The sequence below is a fragment of the Marmota monax genome, unplaced genomic scaffold (assembly GCF_021218885.2).
Source record: "Marmota monax isolate L192 unplaced genomic scaffold, Marmota_monax_Labrador192_F-V1.1 WCK01_AAM20220418_F8-fsc00072, whole genome shotgun sequence".
Taxonomy (NCBI): domain Eukaryota; kingdom Metazoa; phylum Chordata; class Mammalia; order Rodentia; family Sciuridae; genus Marmota; species Marmota monax.
The window spans coordinates 9,692,874-9,709,461 of NW_026692356.1; the positions used below are offsets into that span (position 1 = coordinate 9,692,874).

Sequence of the window (16,588 nt, forward strand, 5' to 3'; positions counted from 1 at the left end):
TGTCAATCATCAAAATTTACAGATGTGAGCCTTAACTAGGCATTATCTGAATCCTGCAAAACTATTAACATTATAGTTAGTCACATATACTGGAAAAAAACTGTATCCTGCTGAATCTGCATACTCAGAAAAGCATTAAACACAAAGTAGATCTAACTAGCACACAAGTAGCTGAACACTTATGGGGTCAGTGGAGGAGCTGTGAATTAATAGATTGCAGGGTGATTTAGTGACACTGTCATCCCACTGATTACTACTTGGATGACTTGGTTTCCCCTCATTACTTTGTGTGCATACATTCCGAGATGGAGCACTGAGTTTAACAAGATCTTCTGGGTAGAGAACCATCCTTTGCTGCAAATTGTGAGCATACTGAAAGAAGGTAAGTAGATTAGATTCTCTTCAGATGCAAGTCTGAACAGGTTAAAACAAACTGGGAGCACACACACACAAAACCCTTAAGACTTAGTGAAATGGTGTAAATGCGTGTGAGGTTACGGGGCGGGGGGGGGAGGGACGAGGGAGCCTCAAGTTACCTTTTGAAAGTATCCCTGGTGATTCTGATGCTCAAACATGTTTAAGAACTACCGGGCTAGCTGGGCACGATGGCACAAGCCTGTAATCCCAGCAGCTTGGGGGCTGAGGCAGGAGGATCTACAGTTTAAAGCCAGCCTCAGCAACAGCAAGGTGCTAACCAACTCAGTGAGACCCTGTCTCTAAATAAAATACAAAATAGGATTGGGGATGTGGCTCAGTGGTCCAGTGCCCCTGAGTTCAATCCCTGGTATGGGGGGAAAAAATTTGTAAGAACTACTGGGCTAGATCATCCAATGCTCTCAAACATAAATGTCATTTCTGAGGAACATTCATTTCATGTATTTACTGTTTTCTATTTTCTCCCTTGTGGGAACCAAAGGAAGATACAGTTTCAGATATAGAATCTTTCTATTTATGATGTATGAACTACCCTTTGCTTCTATAACTTTGGAAGTTGATTAAGGTAATTAAAGAATGATATTCTATGTAACATCTCCAAGAAAGGAGCAGAACTCTTGATTCCCAGTGTTGCAGATCATAACGCTTTGCTGTTGGCTTTACTATTCTATCCATAAAGTGATCAGGTGTGCAGTTGTCTTAGTATGATTGCAGTGTAATCTTAAAAGATTACACAAGATTCACAGAACTGACCTAAGTGAACCTTTCTCTTACTCATCAATTAATTTCAAAGACTTATTTGTGATATTTTTATAAATTTTTCTGAGACTTGCCAATCATCTATTTACTTTGCCATACAAACATGTTCTAGCAAGTGCCCCAAAACATCCACCAGGCAAGAAATCTTCAGTGATTATGTGTGTGCTTTTTTTTTTTAATTGTATAATTCGTTTATACAGAGAAATCATTTGATTGATCTATTTACATTTTTTTTTCCAATTTTCACTTCTACTGGCAAATATATTTCACATAATAGTCAATATTGACTTGAACTGATCACCATTATAAACCTGCAATGACACAGAACTTTTAGTCTTTTCTCCCTGTCTCATTATAACAGAAACATTTTGCAGTTAAGATCCAGGAGTCTTTTTTCCACTTTATGACTAAATCCACCAAAATTGACCTAACATGGCCAAATTTTCAACACATTTCATTGTTTCTTTTCAAACTTATTTGCAGGTATCATAAACCAAGGCAAATAAAGTCCACATCCCCTCAAGCCTTCTACAACTTACTACATACCCTCAAAAAGAGCTTTTCTATCTCCTTTCATCCTCTGGCACAACCAGACATTTTTACTTTAAGACAATACTACTCTCTTTTCCCCTCTGTTTTCTTTTACTTAGTACCAGTCAATTGCCTTCCCTCTTGCTTTACAGACAACACTAAAACTTTCAATGAATTCCTTGAAGTGGTTTTTCTTTCAGTAGTCTAGATTATACGGAGTCATTTCATGCGCCTTCACCACCCTGAAATGCTACACTGTAAAAATTTCAATTTCTTAATTGGCTCAAAAACAGTATGGCTTAGTTTCACTTGGCAAAGTTAATACAATTTAAAAAAAAAAAAAAAAAACCACAAAAATATATATATATTTATATCACGCACACACATACACACACATTTTTAATCAGGAAGAAAAATAAAGATTGCCAATCTGAAAAGGCATTAAAGTAAAAAAATAAAAGCAAATGCTAAAAACTACTTTACAATAAAAAAACATTAAATAACTGGCAGGATAAATGAATGAAAAATGAGGAATGTGCAGTGAAAAACAAGCTAATATATGGTATTCCAGTTGATAAAATGGAAAACTTGTTAAGTTTTGTGGTTTGTTTTCCAGGAAGCTGTTTCAACATAAATTTTGAGATACTTCAAACATAAAATCTAGGTGCCAATGTCAAAATTTCAAATTTTGCAAGCAAGCCTTAATAAAGAAACTGGTAGAATTCCAGTCTTTGAAAATTCTGTTTTGGCTGGCACTGTAAATATCATAATTGTTGTTATTGGAAAGTTATGATAAATTCAGAATTAGGATAAAACTCAGTTCGTAAATATTTCATTTGATTAAAAATACCAGGCTTGCACAATCTAAATAATCTGAGAAATATCCTTTTTTTAAAAAGTCTGCAATTTAACAGTAATCTGCATATCTTTAGCTGCCATTAAAACAAAAACAAAAACAAGACATAAAAAGAACCCCAAACCATGAAAATGTTACAACTGGTACAAAGTAACCCTATGATGAGCCCATGCTTCCATTACAAGGAAAACAAAACTGTACACATTTATAAATAAACAATCTTTCCACCAGTTAATACACAGAGCTTCCTTTACACCAAAGTCTCCTTCCGTTTGCCGCAGAGCTGGGCTTTGTCCCTGGCTCTTCGGAAGCCAGCCTGTGTCCGGTGTGTTTTTGCACTCTTGGTGTCTGCCACCTGCAAGCTGGAGCTAAATTCTGAGGCGTTTTCGTCACCTTCTACCTGCATCATGCTGGAAACTGTGGACGCCCTTCTCTGGGCTCTGAGGTTCCCAGCAGAAGGGTTGTTCTCTTCACACTCTTCGTGGAGCTCTGGCAAACCCTGAAGCTCTGGTGGACTGACGGCCTGCTGGAAAGGGGCAATGGCGGTTCGGATACAATTGAACCACTGCTGCTTATGGAATACATCATTGGCTTGCAGAGTGTGAGACTGGCCTGGAGAGGGGTCTTGGAAGCGGACTCTAAAGATATTTTTAGCTGTAAAAATAAAAATTGAAAAAAATGGAAATGAGATTTAAGAAACTGTTTAAAGAAAGTGGTCATATTGTCCTAACACAGGCACTAGGACATCTGTAACTTGTACACTGTTAAAGTGAGCCATCACAGTCACGAAGCACCTGATAGCTCAATGTGTGTAATGAGCACAGGATAAGAGAATCATTTCATTTTAGAATTCTTAAAAAGGTTAAAACTAGATTTATTTAGATTCTGAGCTTAAATTTCAAAACTTGTATTCTACCTTTATCTGAGTTGCCAAAAGCCCCTCGAAAGGAGCCTCCCATGCGCACGTCCCCATCCTGCAGGTCTTCTAGCACCAGCTCCTGGACTGGGATGGGCTGCCGGTAAACCTGGTAGGAGTGGCGCTCATTTCGTGTAACAGGCCGGGTCAGAACCAAGATGTCTTGAAACAGGAATATGTAAAGTTTCTAGAGAAATGAGAAACAAGTGTTTTTTAAATATGAAACTTCACTGATTTTAAGTGACTGAAATATACTGTTAAAAACTTGATTTGACATTACTAATTTCATCAAATGTATTTAACTAAGATCTTTCTCTGACTTTATAAAATAGTGATTTCATGACTATGCATGTTTTATTTGGAAAACTCAATCCAGACTTGATAATTTTTTTTTTTTTATTGTTGTGTGGTATCAGGCAACAGTTGAGTAAACTATGCATCACAAAGACCTATTAGCAGTCTCATGACTTGAATCGCCACTATTTCATTTCAGTTTTCTAAAATAGTAGGAATTAAAAAATGCAAGCCAGATGAATGTTAATGGTTCCATTTTGTCCACAGAAATTTAAACCTTTGTAAAACAATTATGCCTTGTGATGGAAATCGGAGATGTCAGCTTTCAACTTTTCTAAGTAGGCCTCAACTTACACACTGTGCTTTTAAACAGCATATAATAAAATGAAAATATTATTTCATGACTAAACTTAGTTCTAGTAGGTACTTTTTTTTTTTTAAATTTTTTTTTAATATTTATTTTTCAGTTTTCGGCAGACACAACATCTTTCTTTGTATGTGGTGCTGAGGATCGAACCCGGGCCGCACGCATGCCAGGCGAGCACGCTACCGCTTGAGCCACATCCCCAGCCCCTAGTAGGTACTTTTGTAAATAATATTTCAAAAATAAATTTGCTTCCATTCAATCTGTTGTAGAAATTTGTTGAGTAGTGCTAAAAACTACTTCCATAACTCTATACTCTTAAAGGATTCTTTTTATTAAACATTACAGAACTTAGGAAAGAACCCTTAGCTAAACAAATTGATTTATACTTCAAAACTGGAAAATGAATATTACTAATTCTTCTCTGAGACATTTAAGTCAGTTATTCTATTACTGTAGAAAACAAATGCTTGCTTTATCAAAACTGATAACAGAATAAAAATCAGTTACCTTCTTTCATTATGCTATGAATTTACTTTCACACACTTGCTTCATAATTTACATGCAAAAAGTTAAGCTGGATGTGAAAAGGAAAATAATGGCTTACTTCCTGTTAGTACTGAGATGTACTTACATGTCCATTTTTATTCTTCAGCTCCCCGTGGCACAGAAGCACTTTACTTGCTTCAATTCTAGGGTCCTTCTGTTTCTCATCCAGATATTCTAGCTTGTCAATGTAATACTGGCACTCAGATTCACCTTTCTTCAAGTTGATATCGGAGAGAACTCCTTGTATTATCACTACCTACAAATAATTAAGAAATGGATGAGTAACTTTTGTATATTAACTTATCCTGCTTCCTTATGGAGTAATAATGTCACATGAAATGACAGAATTAAAGGCTTGAATCAATTAATTCATTCAGTCCTTTCATTATACAAATGAAGAAAAACAGTCTCAAACTGGGTGATTTGTCTGAAGTTAACAGCTAGCGGAAAAAACTAGATTAAAACCCAGTCCCTAGACTAAAATATAAATGTAAAATACAATTATGACAGACGTGCATCTCCTTATTACTTAGTGCACATTACATTTATTATTTGGTACTTAAAAACAATAAAACCCTTTGCTATGCTGATTCAATACATGTACGATTTCAGAGTACATTCTATACTTTCCTAAGGCATCCCAGTATATGAATGAAAAATAAAGGATTCATTTAATGGACTACTTACTGCTTCCTCCAGAAGCTGAACATCAGGGTGGTCTTTTGGAGTGTGTCTAAGAATTTCTTTTAACAGTAAAGGGTATTTGACTAGGCGACTTCGAGGGATATCTAGGAAGCTCCAAAGATCTAGTTTTCGACTGAAGGGAGACTCAAGACATCGCTGGAGAAAGTCTTGGACTCTTGGATCTTGTTTCTTTTGATCAAGAAGAGCTTTGGCTGCCAGCTGGTTACTGCAATAGCCTTTGTAGGCATTCAAGCCTGGTAACTGAAGAATAATAAAAACAAGTAAGATGCATTCCTGCTATGACCGAGTGCATCCATAAGCCTGTGAACATGAAATGCAGAATGACAGTATAGCTATGCTTGAGTTTTAACAAGCTGTCGACATTTTCTAGAGATGATAATGGGAGCAGAAAAGTATTCTGGACCAACATCACAACACTCTTGGATGAGTTCCTTAAGTTGGCTAAATTCAATTAAAGACTCACTCATATGACTTCTACTCCCCCAATCTCACTTTGATGTCAGTTGTTGGGAGTTCTAGGACACCTGAGCATCTTTAATCACATTCTTCACTGACTCTGAGACTGTTTATGGGCTCAACTATTTATACAAGGGTATAAATGCAGGTCTTTCACTATGGAATCCCCAGTGTCCCTTCCTTGAATAGTATCTAGCATTTAGCAGGCACTTGAATTTTTAAGTGAAGGAATGCAACAGGTAATCAACAGCATATAATGTGGAAATTCTGTCCAAGCAGGAACATATCTGTAAATATATTCGTAACATGATTAAACTATACCATTAATGAAGTTTTATTTATTTATTAAAAAAAAAAGGTAACCTTTTTTATCATACAATTACTTAGTTTTAGTGCCTTTTCTGTTTGTAGAATCTAGTTATGCAATCAAATTGTTTTGATATCCATCAAAAACTGTTGTAGGGCAAATCTACAAAAAGTTGAGGGGGATCAACAACTTTATGCGTACCCAGTTCACAAGAATGTGCCCGATCTGTTCCACTGTTCCATCAGGCTTGGTGGCTTCTCCTAGTCTTGCCAACAAATCTGAAGTGCAAAAAAAGCAAAAGGAACAAAGATTTTAAAATAGGTGAGAACTACATTACTTGTTTAGATTTAAAATTACTTGTGTTACTGCTGTTTAGATACTTATGAAAATTAAGTAGTATATCTAACCTTCATGCAGAGGTATATAAGCATCCAAATCACCAAATATGTGTGTGAGTTCTTCTTCTGACATGATAGACAACTTTAACATGGGGTCATGGTAGGCCTAATCAGAGGGAGAAATGTGTCATACAAAGATCAAGCAAAGCAAATGTGATGAGTGATGCACCTGAAAGTATATGAATACATAAAAGCTAGTGTGGACTCTGTTTGCCACACATAGAAGAAATTAAAGTATATATCAATCCCCCCAAAGGCTCTCTAATACTCATTTGAAGAGAGATGTCTAAATCTCATCCCAAAACTATATTTATCAGTAGATATTTTCTCCTTTACTATTTTTAAAGGTTAATAAACCTATTCTTCAGAATTTTTTGAAATGTAATTTTTAAAAACTTGGGTTCCTGATAAAAAATGATCTACTAACCTTTCTTGCAAGCTTGAGATCCTCAATTAAATCCTGTTCACCCCGGGACATTTCATATATTGCCTAGAAAACACCCAGCAAACATCAGAGGTCATTGCTTTCTTTTTTTCTTTTTTTTTAATTGGTTGTTCAAAACATTACAAAGCTCATGACATATCATCTTCCATACATTTGATTCAAGTGGGTTATGAACTCCCATTTTTTACCCCAAATACAAGTTGCAGAATCACATCGGTTACACATCCACATTTTTACATAATACCATATTAATGACTGTTGTATTCTGCTACCTTTCCTATCCCCTACTATCCCCCCTCCCCTTCCCTCTCATCTTCCCTCTCTACCCCATCTGCTGTTGTTTAATTCTCTCCCTTGTTTTTTTTCCCCTTTCCCCTCACAAAGGTCATTGCTTTCTTTGAGAAAGGAAAATTATATATAATTGATATTTATATTTAACTAATGCTTTGAACAGCTCTTTTTAAAGTGACTTAAGTCTGAAAACTATAATTCGGAATGGAATCTCAAATAAAAGGTTGTCATACATTTTATAATTTTACCAATAGAGTTGTTCAAGTTGATGACGACCACCCATCACAAAGGCTGTTCAATATGAGTTATACATTTTTACTCAAATACAAAAAATGCAAGTTAATTTTGTCATACTCATTACTATGCTATTCTTCTGGCAAAACATTTAAAAAGCATGTCTTTTTTCTTAGTATAAGCCAATAAAGTTGCTCTTGGTGCTGAAAGCCAGCATACCTCCTGACGTTTGATTTCTCTGGTTGTCAAAGACTCCTTCATGCTGATGTCTAACATCTCTGACCATAGCACACTGCTTCTTCTCTTGGCTGGCGTTGGAACTGTTGATCTGCTAGATGACTTCTGGGCAGAGGCTGGGGATCTGTGGTCACCACGAAGGGTAAATGACTGAAAGAGGCAAATAAAAGAAAACATAGATTTGGAGGCTACTTATCGTTCTTTAAGTGAAGAAAGAAGAAAAAGTTCTGAGTTTCCTCAATGCATAAATCAATCATTTGCCAAAGTTTCAATCTATAATTTATATAAATACTTGTCAGCTCAAATTACTTTTTGGGAATAAAAATTAAGACTATCTTTTGATGCATCTTAGTTCAATACAGGTTATATAAACACTGTTCTGCTAATACTATTACTTACCAGCAGATTCCAAAAAGAAAACTCATATGTCTGAACAGTGCAAACATGTTTGTATAGCTCAAAGAAAAATAAAAATTTTAGGCTCCTATAGAACGTCTCCTGCTGTATCCTTTACCCTTCCCTGTATCTATTTATATATTAATTTTTTACCTGTATTGTTTGACCAAAACGTCTGACTGCTCCATTTCTTACAGGAGAGATTAAGTTTGCCAAGGACGTGACCCGAGCAAGAGGTCGAACTCTTTTATTGCTTGGCTCCTGTAAAAACAAAACCAGACTACACTAAATGTGTGTTTAGGTGCAATGATTTCATACAAGCCTGGACAAAGTTAAGCCCTCTCACAGAACAATATTTGTACGTTTTAAGATGGAGAAACACAGAACTCAAAAAATGAATATTGTTCTTCACCATTAAAACAGACTACTACTGAATAACTTGCTAAAAAATGAATATTGTAAGAAAGGCCAGTCAAATATCTGAATATTAGTTTAACAATGTAACAAATTTACACTCAGAAGAAAAACTAAGATTAAAACAAAGAAAAATCCTATAAAACTTTTTAGTTTAATGAGGAAAATAACTTAAAAAGGCCTTATAAAAAATTTCAAACACACACAGAAGTGGAGAAAAGCATAATGAGTCATTCAACTTCAACAATTTCTGGTATAACTATTTGTCTCATTTCTGCCCCTATCTGAATATTTTAAAGCAAATCCTGGACATTATATAATTCCATTCTTAATGACTTTAATTAAAAAATATTTTATATAAGCAAGTCTGGTATTGGAGTGAATCAAAAAAATATTTAAGCCATGACAGGGGGCTGATTACAAAGGCTCCCAGACTCTAGGAGTCAGAATGTTTGGCTCAAATTATGGCTCTGGTACTTGCTCAGGCATTCCCTGGGCCTTAGTTCTCTCATCTGTAAAACTGGGCTAATAATTATAACTTCTTAAATGTTGTTGTTATGAAGACTAAATGAATAAACAGGGATCAAAACAGTGCTTGGTACACACCAAATTTTAGTTACTGCTAACATTCTTAAGGTATTTCCACTTACTACTTAAACATAAGGGTTTATAAAAAATTAAGTCCTCTCTCACATGATTAATTTATTAACTTAAAGGAAAATACAAATTCAGAAGAAATAGTTATTATTCTGAGTCTACTGCTAGCAAAATGGAGGCATATCATTAGGTGACTCACATAGTTACTCAGATAAAAATGGTACGTCACAAAACAGGCATGTCTATTTTTTATAATGTTGATGGGATATAATTTTTTTGTATTTGGTGCTCTCGACAACATGATTTTGATGAGAATTCAGAAAGATATATCATTAAAAATTATTAAGATCACTGTTTAAAAATACAAATTGTCACTTAAAAATTGTAGAACATTTTTTTTTCTAAAAATTCTTTGACATAACTAAAGTCTCATAAAAAGGGATGAGGAAACCAAATAAAAAAAATTAAAAACTGTAAAGGAACTTAATCATTGAAATATCCAAAGCAGCAGTTATACTTATGGAAGCTCCTAAATGTATAATACATATATAATATATATTAATCAGAAAGGAATGTAAACTGTTGAAGAGACTCTGTAGATAATTAAAGAGAATTCAGAACCTTGACTTTGGGAGAGAGCAAGCAAGTGAGCAAGTCAGAGATGTTAGACCACTCCCCAATTTCCAAATAATACACTGCAAAGTAAGATTCTGATTATGAAACAGCTGGTGTGTAAATGTTACATGAACTGAAAAAGAAACCTTCAAGATATGCAGTAAGATGGCACAGGCTATGCAGCGGAAGACATGTGAATGTTTTTACCATACACATCTGTGCAGACTGAGTGACACACACGTGTGCACAGGCCAGTGCAAGGCATTCCTTTCCATTTAGTAAAGACAGTACAAAGAGTCTTCTATTTGAATGAAGATAGGATTACCTCACAAAGTAAGACATGCCAACATTAACTAGAAACAAAGCAGTTGTCAGAAAGTTCTGTTCTGCTTTTTGGAAACAGAAGTTAGCTGCTCTTCCTTGTTTAAAGTGTAACACATTTGACTTCCCAGTAAATCATAAAACATGTAAGTCCAATTTAAAGGTTTTTGAAAAGGTGTTCTTCCTGGTGAATTTGAAAGGAGAAGCTAGTTTAGCTTGGGGAGAAAGAATTTTTGATATTATTTTATTACATGAAATCAAATTCATGTTAAAATTTTTTATCTTTATAGAATTAGTTATCGTACAACTATTAATTTCCTGGCAATTAAAAATTAGGTAATATTAAAAAAAACTACAGAATTTAGATTTAGATATAAATATATCAAAGCATGTTTCGACACTAACATGGACTTTGTTTATTCAGTCTCCTTAGGGTGGTGGGATATCATGCCAAGCAATATTTGGTGGTTAAGTTGCATGGTTCTTTAAAAACAACTATAATCTCGTTTCTCCACAAAGGACATGTTACTCTTCAGAGTTTATCAAGCCTAAAGTGCTTGCCAAGAAAGGATGATGCTAAGTCATAAAATATGAGTGGGGGAAGGGAGAGGAGAAGGACATCTCTGCACTTTTTGTACATGTTTTTTGGGATCCAATAAAAACCTTCCTGCTTTAGTCAAAGAACATATAGGAAGAAAGTTTGTCAGATACAACACAGGCCTTTTAGCATACATGTATTTCAAAAAAGTTAAATTTTAAGGAATAAAATAACTTTAAAAGTGTGATTATGAAATTTAACAGTGCAATACTGAAAATGGCCTACTGCCAATTTCAGAATTCATATGCTATTTGAAAAAAAAATGCAGAAATTTTTTTTGGAAAAGTAATATTGATTAGGCATTCAATGGGTTACCTAAAAAGCAGGGACAAAAAAACCTGTCCCTTTTGGAACATAGGTTAGGATTTGGCCCATGTGACTTAGAAACTTAAGTAGTAGTTCTAATTGAAAAAAAAAAAAAAGTTTTTCTTTACAGTTCCTCTGAACCATTTCAATGATCTGAATTTTATTATTAAAAACCCAAATATGTGTCACTGTCACAAAACATATTTCTAAGACAAGGTTTTTAGAGAACTGGTATTACACCTATATTCACTTCTTAATACTTATAGGAAATAGATAAGGTATTTGGAGGCAATGAAAAAAAAAACTGAATAGGAATATGCATAACTTCCCACCACCAAAAGAAGGCTCAGATAATTTTGGTGGTGGCAGTGTATTTATTTCAAAGTGCTGGAGGCATGTTATGGTGAATACAAGAAGCTTAGAACAGATGAGGATATTGAAACAATAACTCTCCTCAAAAGACATTTCAATAACTCTCCTTCCTCAAAAGATAATCTGAAAATCATGGGTATAAACAAAGAATACCAATAAGGTTTCCCTGCTCAAAGACTTTCTACTGTAGACAATTTTTTACCAAGGATAAAGTTCACTTGGAAGGGGAAAAAAACCCAGTGCTCTCACAATAAGTTTATGTTGTTTATTTTGGTTAATTTTTAATCAGACTATCCAGTTTAGATAGACAGTCCCATGTATTATCACAGGAAATCTGCCTTTACACTGGGCTTATACTTACTTTTCATAATTCACTTATAGTCAGCTTTTTGTGCCCTAAAATATTTTCTGGATGTCTATAAACAGAAAATTGTTTAGATTAATTTAGTTTTTTTTTTAATTTAGCTTTTTATCAGGATATATTTTACAGATAAATGCAACACCACAGAAGTACATACATTTAAAGTCTGAATTTAGCTTTTTTGCCAAGAAGGGTTTTTCTAACCATGCCACTTAGAGGGTATATTTTAGGACATTGACTTTTCTATGGTCAATTGAATCAAGACAAAAAAGTCAGTTTGTGTCTGGGTTTATTCGTCCTGGGTTACTAGATTCACCGTTCTTTCCTACCTAAGGAGAACTTTAAAATCAGAAGAGTAAAAATAAACTTATTTTCAAAAAAACATAAAAATAAGTTATGATCACATGGGTTTTTTTTCCCCTTTAGACTTGGAAACAGAAATACTCAAATTATTAAGCTGTTCTAAAACAACACATTCCCGGTGTTTTTAATCTTCAAATAAAGGTATGCCAGAAACATGGCTCATATCCAATACTAAATAAAAAAGCCTAGTTCTTGATGGGCCAAAAGATGATCAGTTTTAGAATTAACATTGATGACCATGTAGGTATGAGTTGTTTTACTCAAAGAAAACACTTATATATTTAAAGAACATTGAAGCATACAAACCAAAACCAAAACCAAACAAATAAATATCCAAGGCAATCCACACCAAATAAATGCATACCTCTCTCTTAAAGATGGTAGCTATTTTAACTGCCAAAAGGTGTGCAGATATGTATGAAAAATGGCTTCACAGAGGTATACAATAAACTGCACATATGTAAAAATGTATGTTTTGACATATGTATACATCTGCAGACCCATTACCACAATCCAGAGCTATACAGTTAGCTGAATACAGGAATATTTCTATCACATACATTTCTATTACATAAGTAACAATGTGGTATATACCAACAGTTCATACTTTGCAGTACATAGTACAAGTACTTCCCAGTACATAATACATACAGAATACCATATAGTGTTAAATACCAAGATTATATAAAATGTCAAAAAATAACTTTGTTAAACGTTCATAAAGACTTTAAAAAGCCAAAATGACATCTGAAAATTAAAGCAAGGAGAAATATTTAAGCAAGGATAAAGAACTTAGATAATGTTACTGTGGCTTAAATATTTTAACACATTTTTTTCTTTCTGAGAAAAAAGTGGCACACAATGCGCTTATTAGAGGTGGAAAGAAAAACAAACACCCATATCAGTTCAGACAACATTTCACTGGCATTTTGTTCACTAGCATTAATTTGTGAGGAAGAGATTCTTATTTTTCTTACTCCACTAAAGGAGTTCCTAAGACTTGGTAATATAAATTCAAGTTAAAAAAACAAAAAAACCCCCAAACGCAACCACATTAATCATCAGAAAGATATGTGACAAATGAAACCAGAGAAGTACATATATTTAAAGTCTTGTGTATACCCAAGCAGTTATATATAAGCCTATTATTTCAATTTAGACCACAGCTCCTAAATGTAATTCAAACTTGCATATCAAAGTCATACATTTTAAGATTTAATAAGACCAAAAATTTAAAATCATAGTTCATAAATTGTTAAAAATTCCCAAATGTTCCGTGGAGTTAGAAAACATTCCTCTGGCCAGTTCTCTTAAATTCTTACCTCTTGTTCTCTGAAGGACTGGTTATTAACATCTAGGACTCGGATAGTCCTTTTAATAGGTAAGAGACCTCCAATATCATCATGCGCCACCATGCTTTACCGAGTATCCCTTCAAATCTCTTGAATTAATCCACATGCAAGTCAGCCCCGTAAAGAAGCACCTTGGGGGAGCACAGGCTTTTCTTCAGAGTGCTCAGCCTCCGCTGGCAGCCATGCGCCCATGCCTCCTGCTAGTGGTGGGGCTGGCCGCGTCTGCGAACCACAGGCAGCAAGCACTCAGACCTCAGGGCTCTGGGGGTGGAGCTGCAGCCAGCCAGGCTCCAGGGGCGGGGCCCAGTGCCACGTGACTTGAGTTAGCCGCCTGCTGGGTACACCTAGGCTTCTCAGCTTGCACAGTGCAAGAGAAAGCTCTATCAAAAGGTATGGGACTTGTGGGAGGGCAAGTGGGAAAGATGCGGGGTTAACGATGGGCAGAACGTCTCTCCTTGATTTAAAATGTATTCTCAAAGGAAAATGAAATGCTATCTAAATTACCTACTCTTTCACAAGGGCTCCTTTTTATTTTCCCTATAACATTCTATTGCCTAGGAATAGAATCAACTATAGTAAGGAAACAGGAATTTAGGGTTAAGTAGCAATATATTTAAGAAAAGCCTAAATTATGCAGAGAGCTTGATTTTATTATACATAAGTGTAAGCATATTAGCAATTTTAACATTATGAGCGTCTTTTATAAGATGGTTCTTACCCCCCCCCCCCCAGCAGGATAATACAGTAGACAAACTATATTTACTCCATCGCTGAAGAAAATCTCCTACTGGATTATGGGTAAAATATAACTTTTAGGATCAGTATTACAGCAGATATTTTTCCTGTAATATTTAAAAAACTTAAAATCTGTGTACCAAATGTTTTGTAAAATTTAAAAAAAGATGATTTTTGTTCTAAAAATGTATAATAGGGTCCCTCTCTAAATTAAAAGAACTGATCTTGATATAGTTCTAATAGAGTCAGTCAAAAGACCTGCTTAAAAAGTCTTGTGATACACAAGTGAGGAAATAAGGATAATGAAGGTAAAGTGATCTCCCTGAAGTGATACACTACTGACAGTTTTCTAAATTTCTAGTCTTAAGATAAAAGAAATTTACTGTATAAAAGGCACCATTTTAGATGCTTGGGTGATTAAAACAAAAACAAGTAGGTTTCATTCTGCTCCTAAAGTGCTAATAGGCTATCCTATAAGGCAGGCCCCATGAAGTGATACTGATACAAGATGGCTTTTGCAAACTGCAAATAAATGGTGTACTTAGTAAGTACCTCAGGCTGTAAGATGTTATTTCAGTAGGGCCTTGAATGCCATGTTATTTGTTCACTGGTTTAAGCAAGAGAAAAATGCAAGTGGGATGAGGGAGTAAACTCACACTATAAGGTAACAGGCTGTGGGTAAAGACATAAGAGCAGATGACTTTACTAAGCAAGTGAGAGAGACAACGAGAACCATGTTGTAATAAGATATGTGACTGGTATTTAAGGTGGTTGAAACTGAAAAAATAACTGAAAAAATAATGCAAAATCACAAGGAGGGGTCAAGAACTTTGCCTAAGGTAGGGGCTTCGGGAAAGGAAAAGAATATATTCAAGAAGTCAAAGATTCCTAAGATTTTAAGCACAGGACTATAAATGCAAATAAAGAAATAAAGAGGAACAAGTTTCAAAGGAAAATTATTTCACTTTAAACATACCAAACCTGAGGCAGTGAAGAACATATAAATGAAACTATTCAGTTGGTAGATGATGGACAAGGCCTTGGAAAAAAGGCTGGGGTGAATTTAAACTGGAGAGTCAGCTACACAGAGATCAGAACTAAAGCCTTGGGAATGAATGAGATGCCTCAGAGGGAAAATCTGAACAAAAAGAACACTGCTCCAAGGACCCAACTCTGCAGGACTGCCAAGGGAAAGAAAATTTTGCAAAAGGAATATTTGGAAGGAAAGAAAGAAGCCAAGGGCATAAAAAGTATAAATTATAGCAAAGACGTTAAGGAAGGTAAGAAAAGATCCATGGACTTAGTGATTACAAGTTTAATGAGGTTCTCAGTAGTGCTAGTACAGTGGAATAAAGATAGGTGAATAAATAGGTGTTGAAGAGTGAACAGAGAAAAATAATGGGCATAAATACTGCTAATAGTAAATAATCTATAAAATGTAATTTACTAGGGTATGTGAAATAGTGCTAATTTTTTTGCAGGAAGGACCATCATTGCCCTTCTGTAGCTACCACCGTTGTATTTTGTATATAAGATGATGCTAATGCTTTATCTTTCTGCTTTGAATTTTTTAATTTTTAAGTGATTTTTTTTTAAAAAAGAGATTGGTTATATTTTACCATCTATTCTCTATTATTTGGTCACATATTTTGGAACTAGGTGTGATGTGGTTGGTGTTACGAGTGAAGAACTGTTTGTAGAAGATATTTCTATAGAGTATTACAGTGGAAGCACCTAGACAATGTGAACTCTAGTTCCCTAATGTTACAGGTAGAGAACTAATCTCCCCAGGTTCTCAAGAGCTATAGGAATAGCCTAGGCTAGAACCTTACAGTTTGGTTTAGTTAGCTTTCTCAGTTAAAAATGGTGTCAGTGAGGCCAATACTTTATGGTCACTTGGTCTCATAAGGGAATAAAGGATAATGTGCAGAGAGAGTTAGGAAAGAGGTTATTAGGGAGTTCTTGTGGGTCTCTTACCTGATATCTTTCTCAAAATTATGTTTTTCAATTTAGTTCTATTTGAAGTTATTCCAAGTTAATGAGGGAGAAGGGATATCTTTCATTTTCCTCTTTTAGCTGGGGACCCAAGAGGTAAAGGTAGAAGTCTTTCTATGTACAAACAGAAAGCATACATGAAACAAAAAGGTTCTAGTGATAACAAATTTAAAAAAAATTCCTGGCTCATCAACAATGAAATTTTAGTTTCATTTAAAATGTGTAGGTTAGTAGTCTAATTACATGTAGATGTTCAATTAGTATTCTGAGAGAATGTGAGTCTTTGGATTCCATAAAATCAAGGTGCAGGGTAGGCAAAAAGATAATACAATTCCAGGTGTTTAAACAGTTTAGGAGAGATCCTATTTCAAAGAATCATGATACTT

At 34.8% G+C, this 16,588-nt stretch overlaps 1 protein-coding gene across 2 annotated transcripts in view; it reads right to left on the reverse strand.

The window, feature by feature from the left end:
• Window positions 1–1,340: 1,340 nt before the first annotated feature.
• Net1 (neuroepithelial cell transforming 1) overlaps window positions 1,341–16,588 on the reverse strand; it is a 37,857-nt gene continuing 22,609 nt past the window's right edge. The window contains exons 1-10 of one of the 2 annotated variants that reach the window (XM_046442408.2): window positions 13,443–13,716; window positions 8,327–8,434; window positions 7,760–7,927; window positions 6,998–7,060; window positions 6,580–6,676; window positions 6,374–6,450; window positions 5,392–5,649; window positions 4,790–4,960; window positions 3,498–3,684; window positions 1,341–3,235 (exon numbers count right to left, since the gene is read on the reverse strand). In XM_046442408.2, the coding sequence (XP_046298364.1) occupies window positions 2,832–3,235; window positions 3,498–3,684; window positions 4,790–4,960; window positions 5,392–5,649; window positions 6,374–6,450; window positions 6,580–6,676; window positions 6,998–7,060; window positions 7,760–7,927; window positions 8,327–8,434; window positions 13,443–13,535 (1,626 nt within the window). In that variant the 5' untranslated portion in view covers window positions 13,536–13,716 and the 3' untranslated portion in view covers window positions 1,341–2,831. Of the gene's footprint in view, window positions 3,236–3,497; window positions 3,685–4,789; window positions 4,961–5,391; window positions 5,650–6,373; window positions 6,451–6,579; window positions 6,677–6,997; window positions 7,061–7,759; window positions 7,928–8,326; window positions 8,435–13,442; window positions 13,717–16,588 lie in introns of those variants that run through there. The other variant, XM_046442407.2, reaches the window with a different exon arrangement.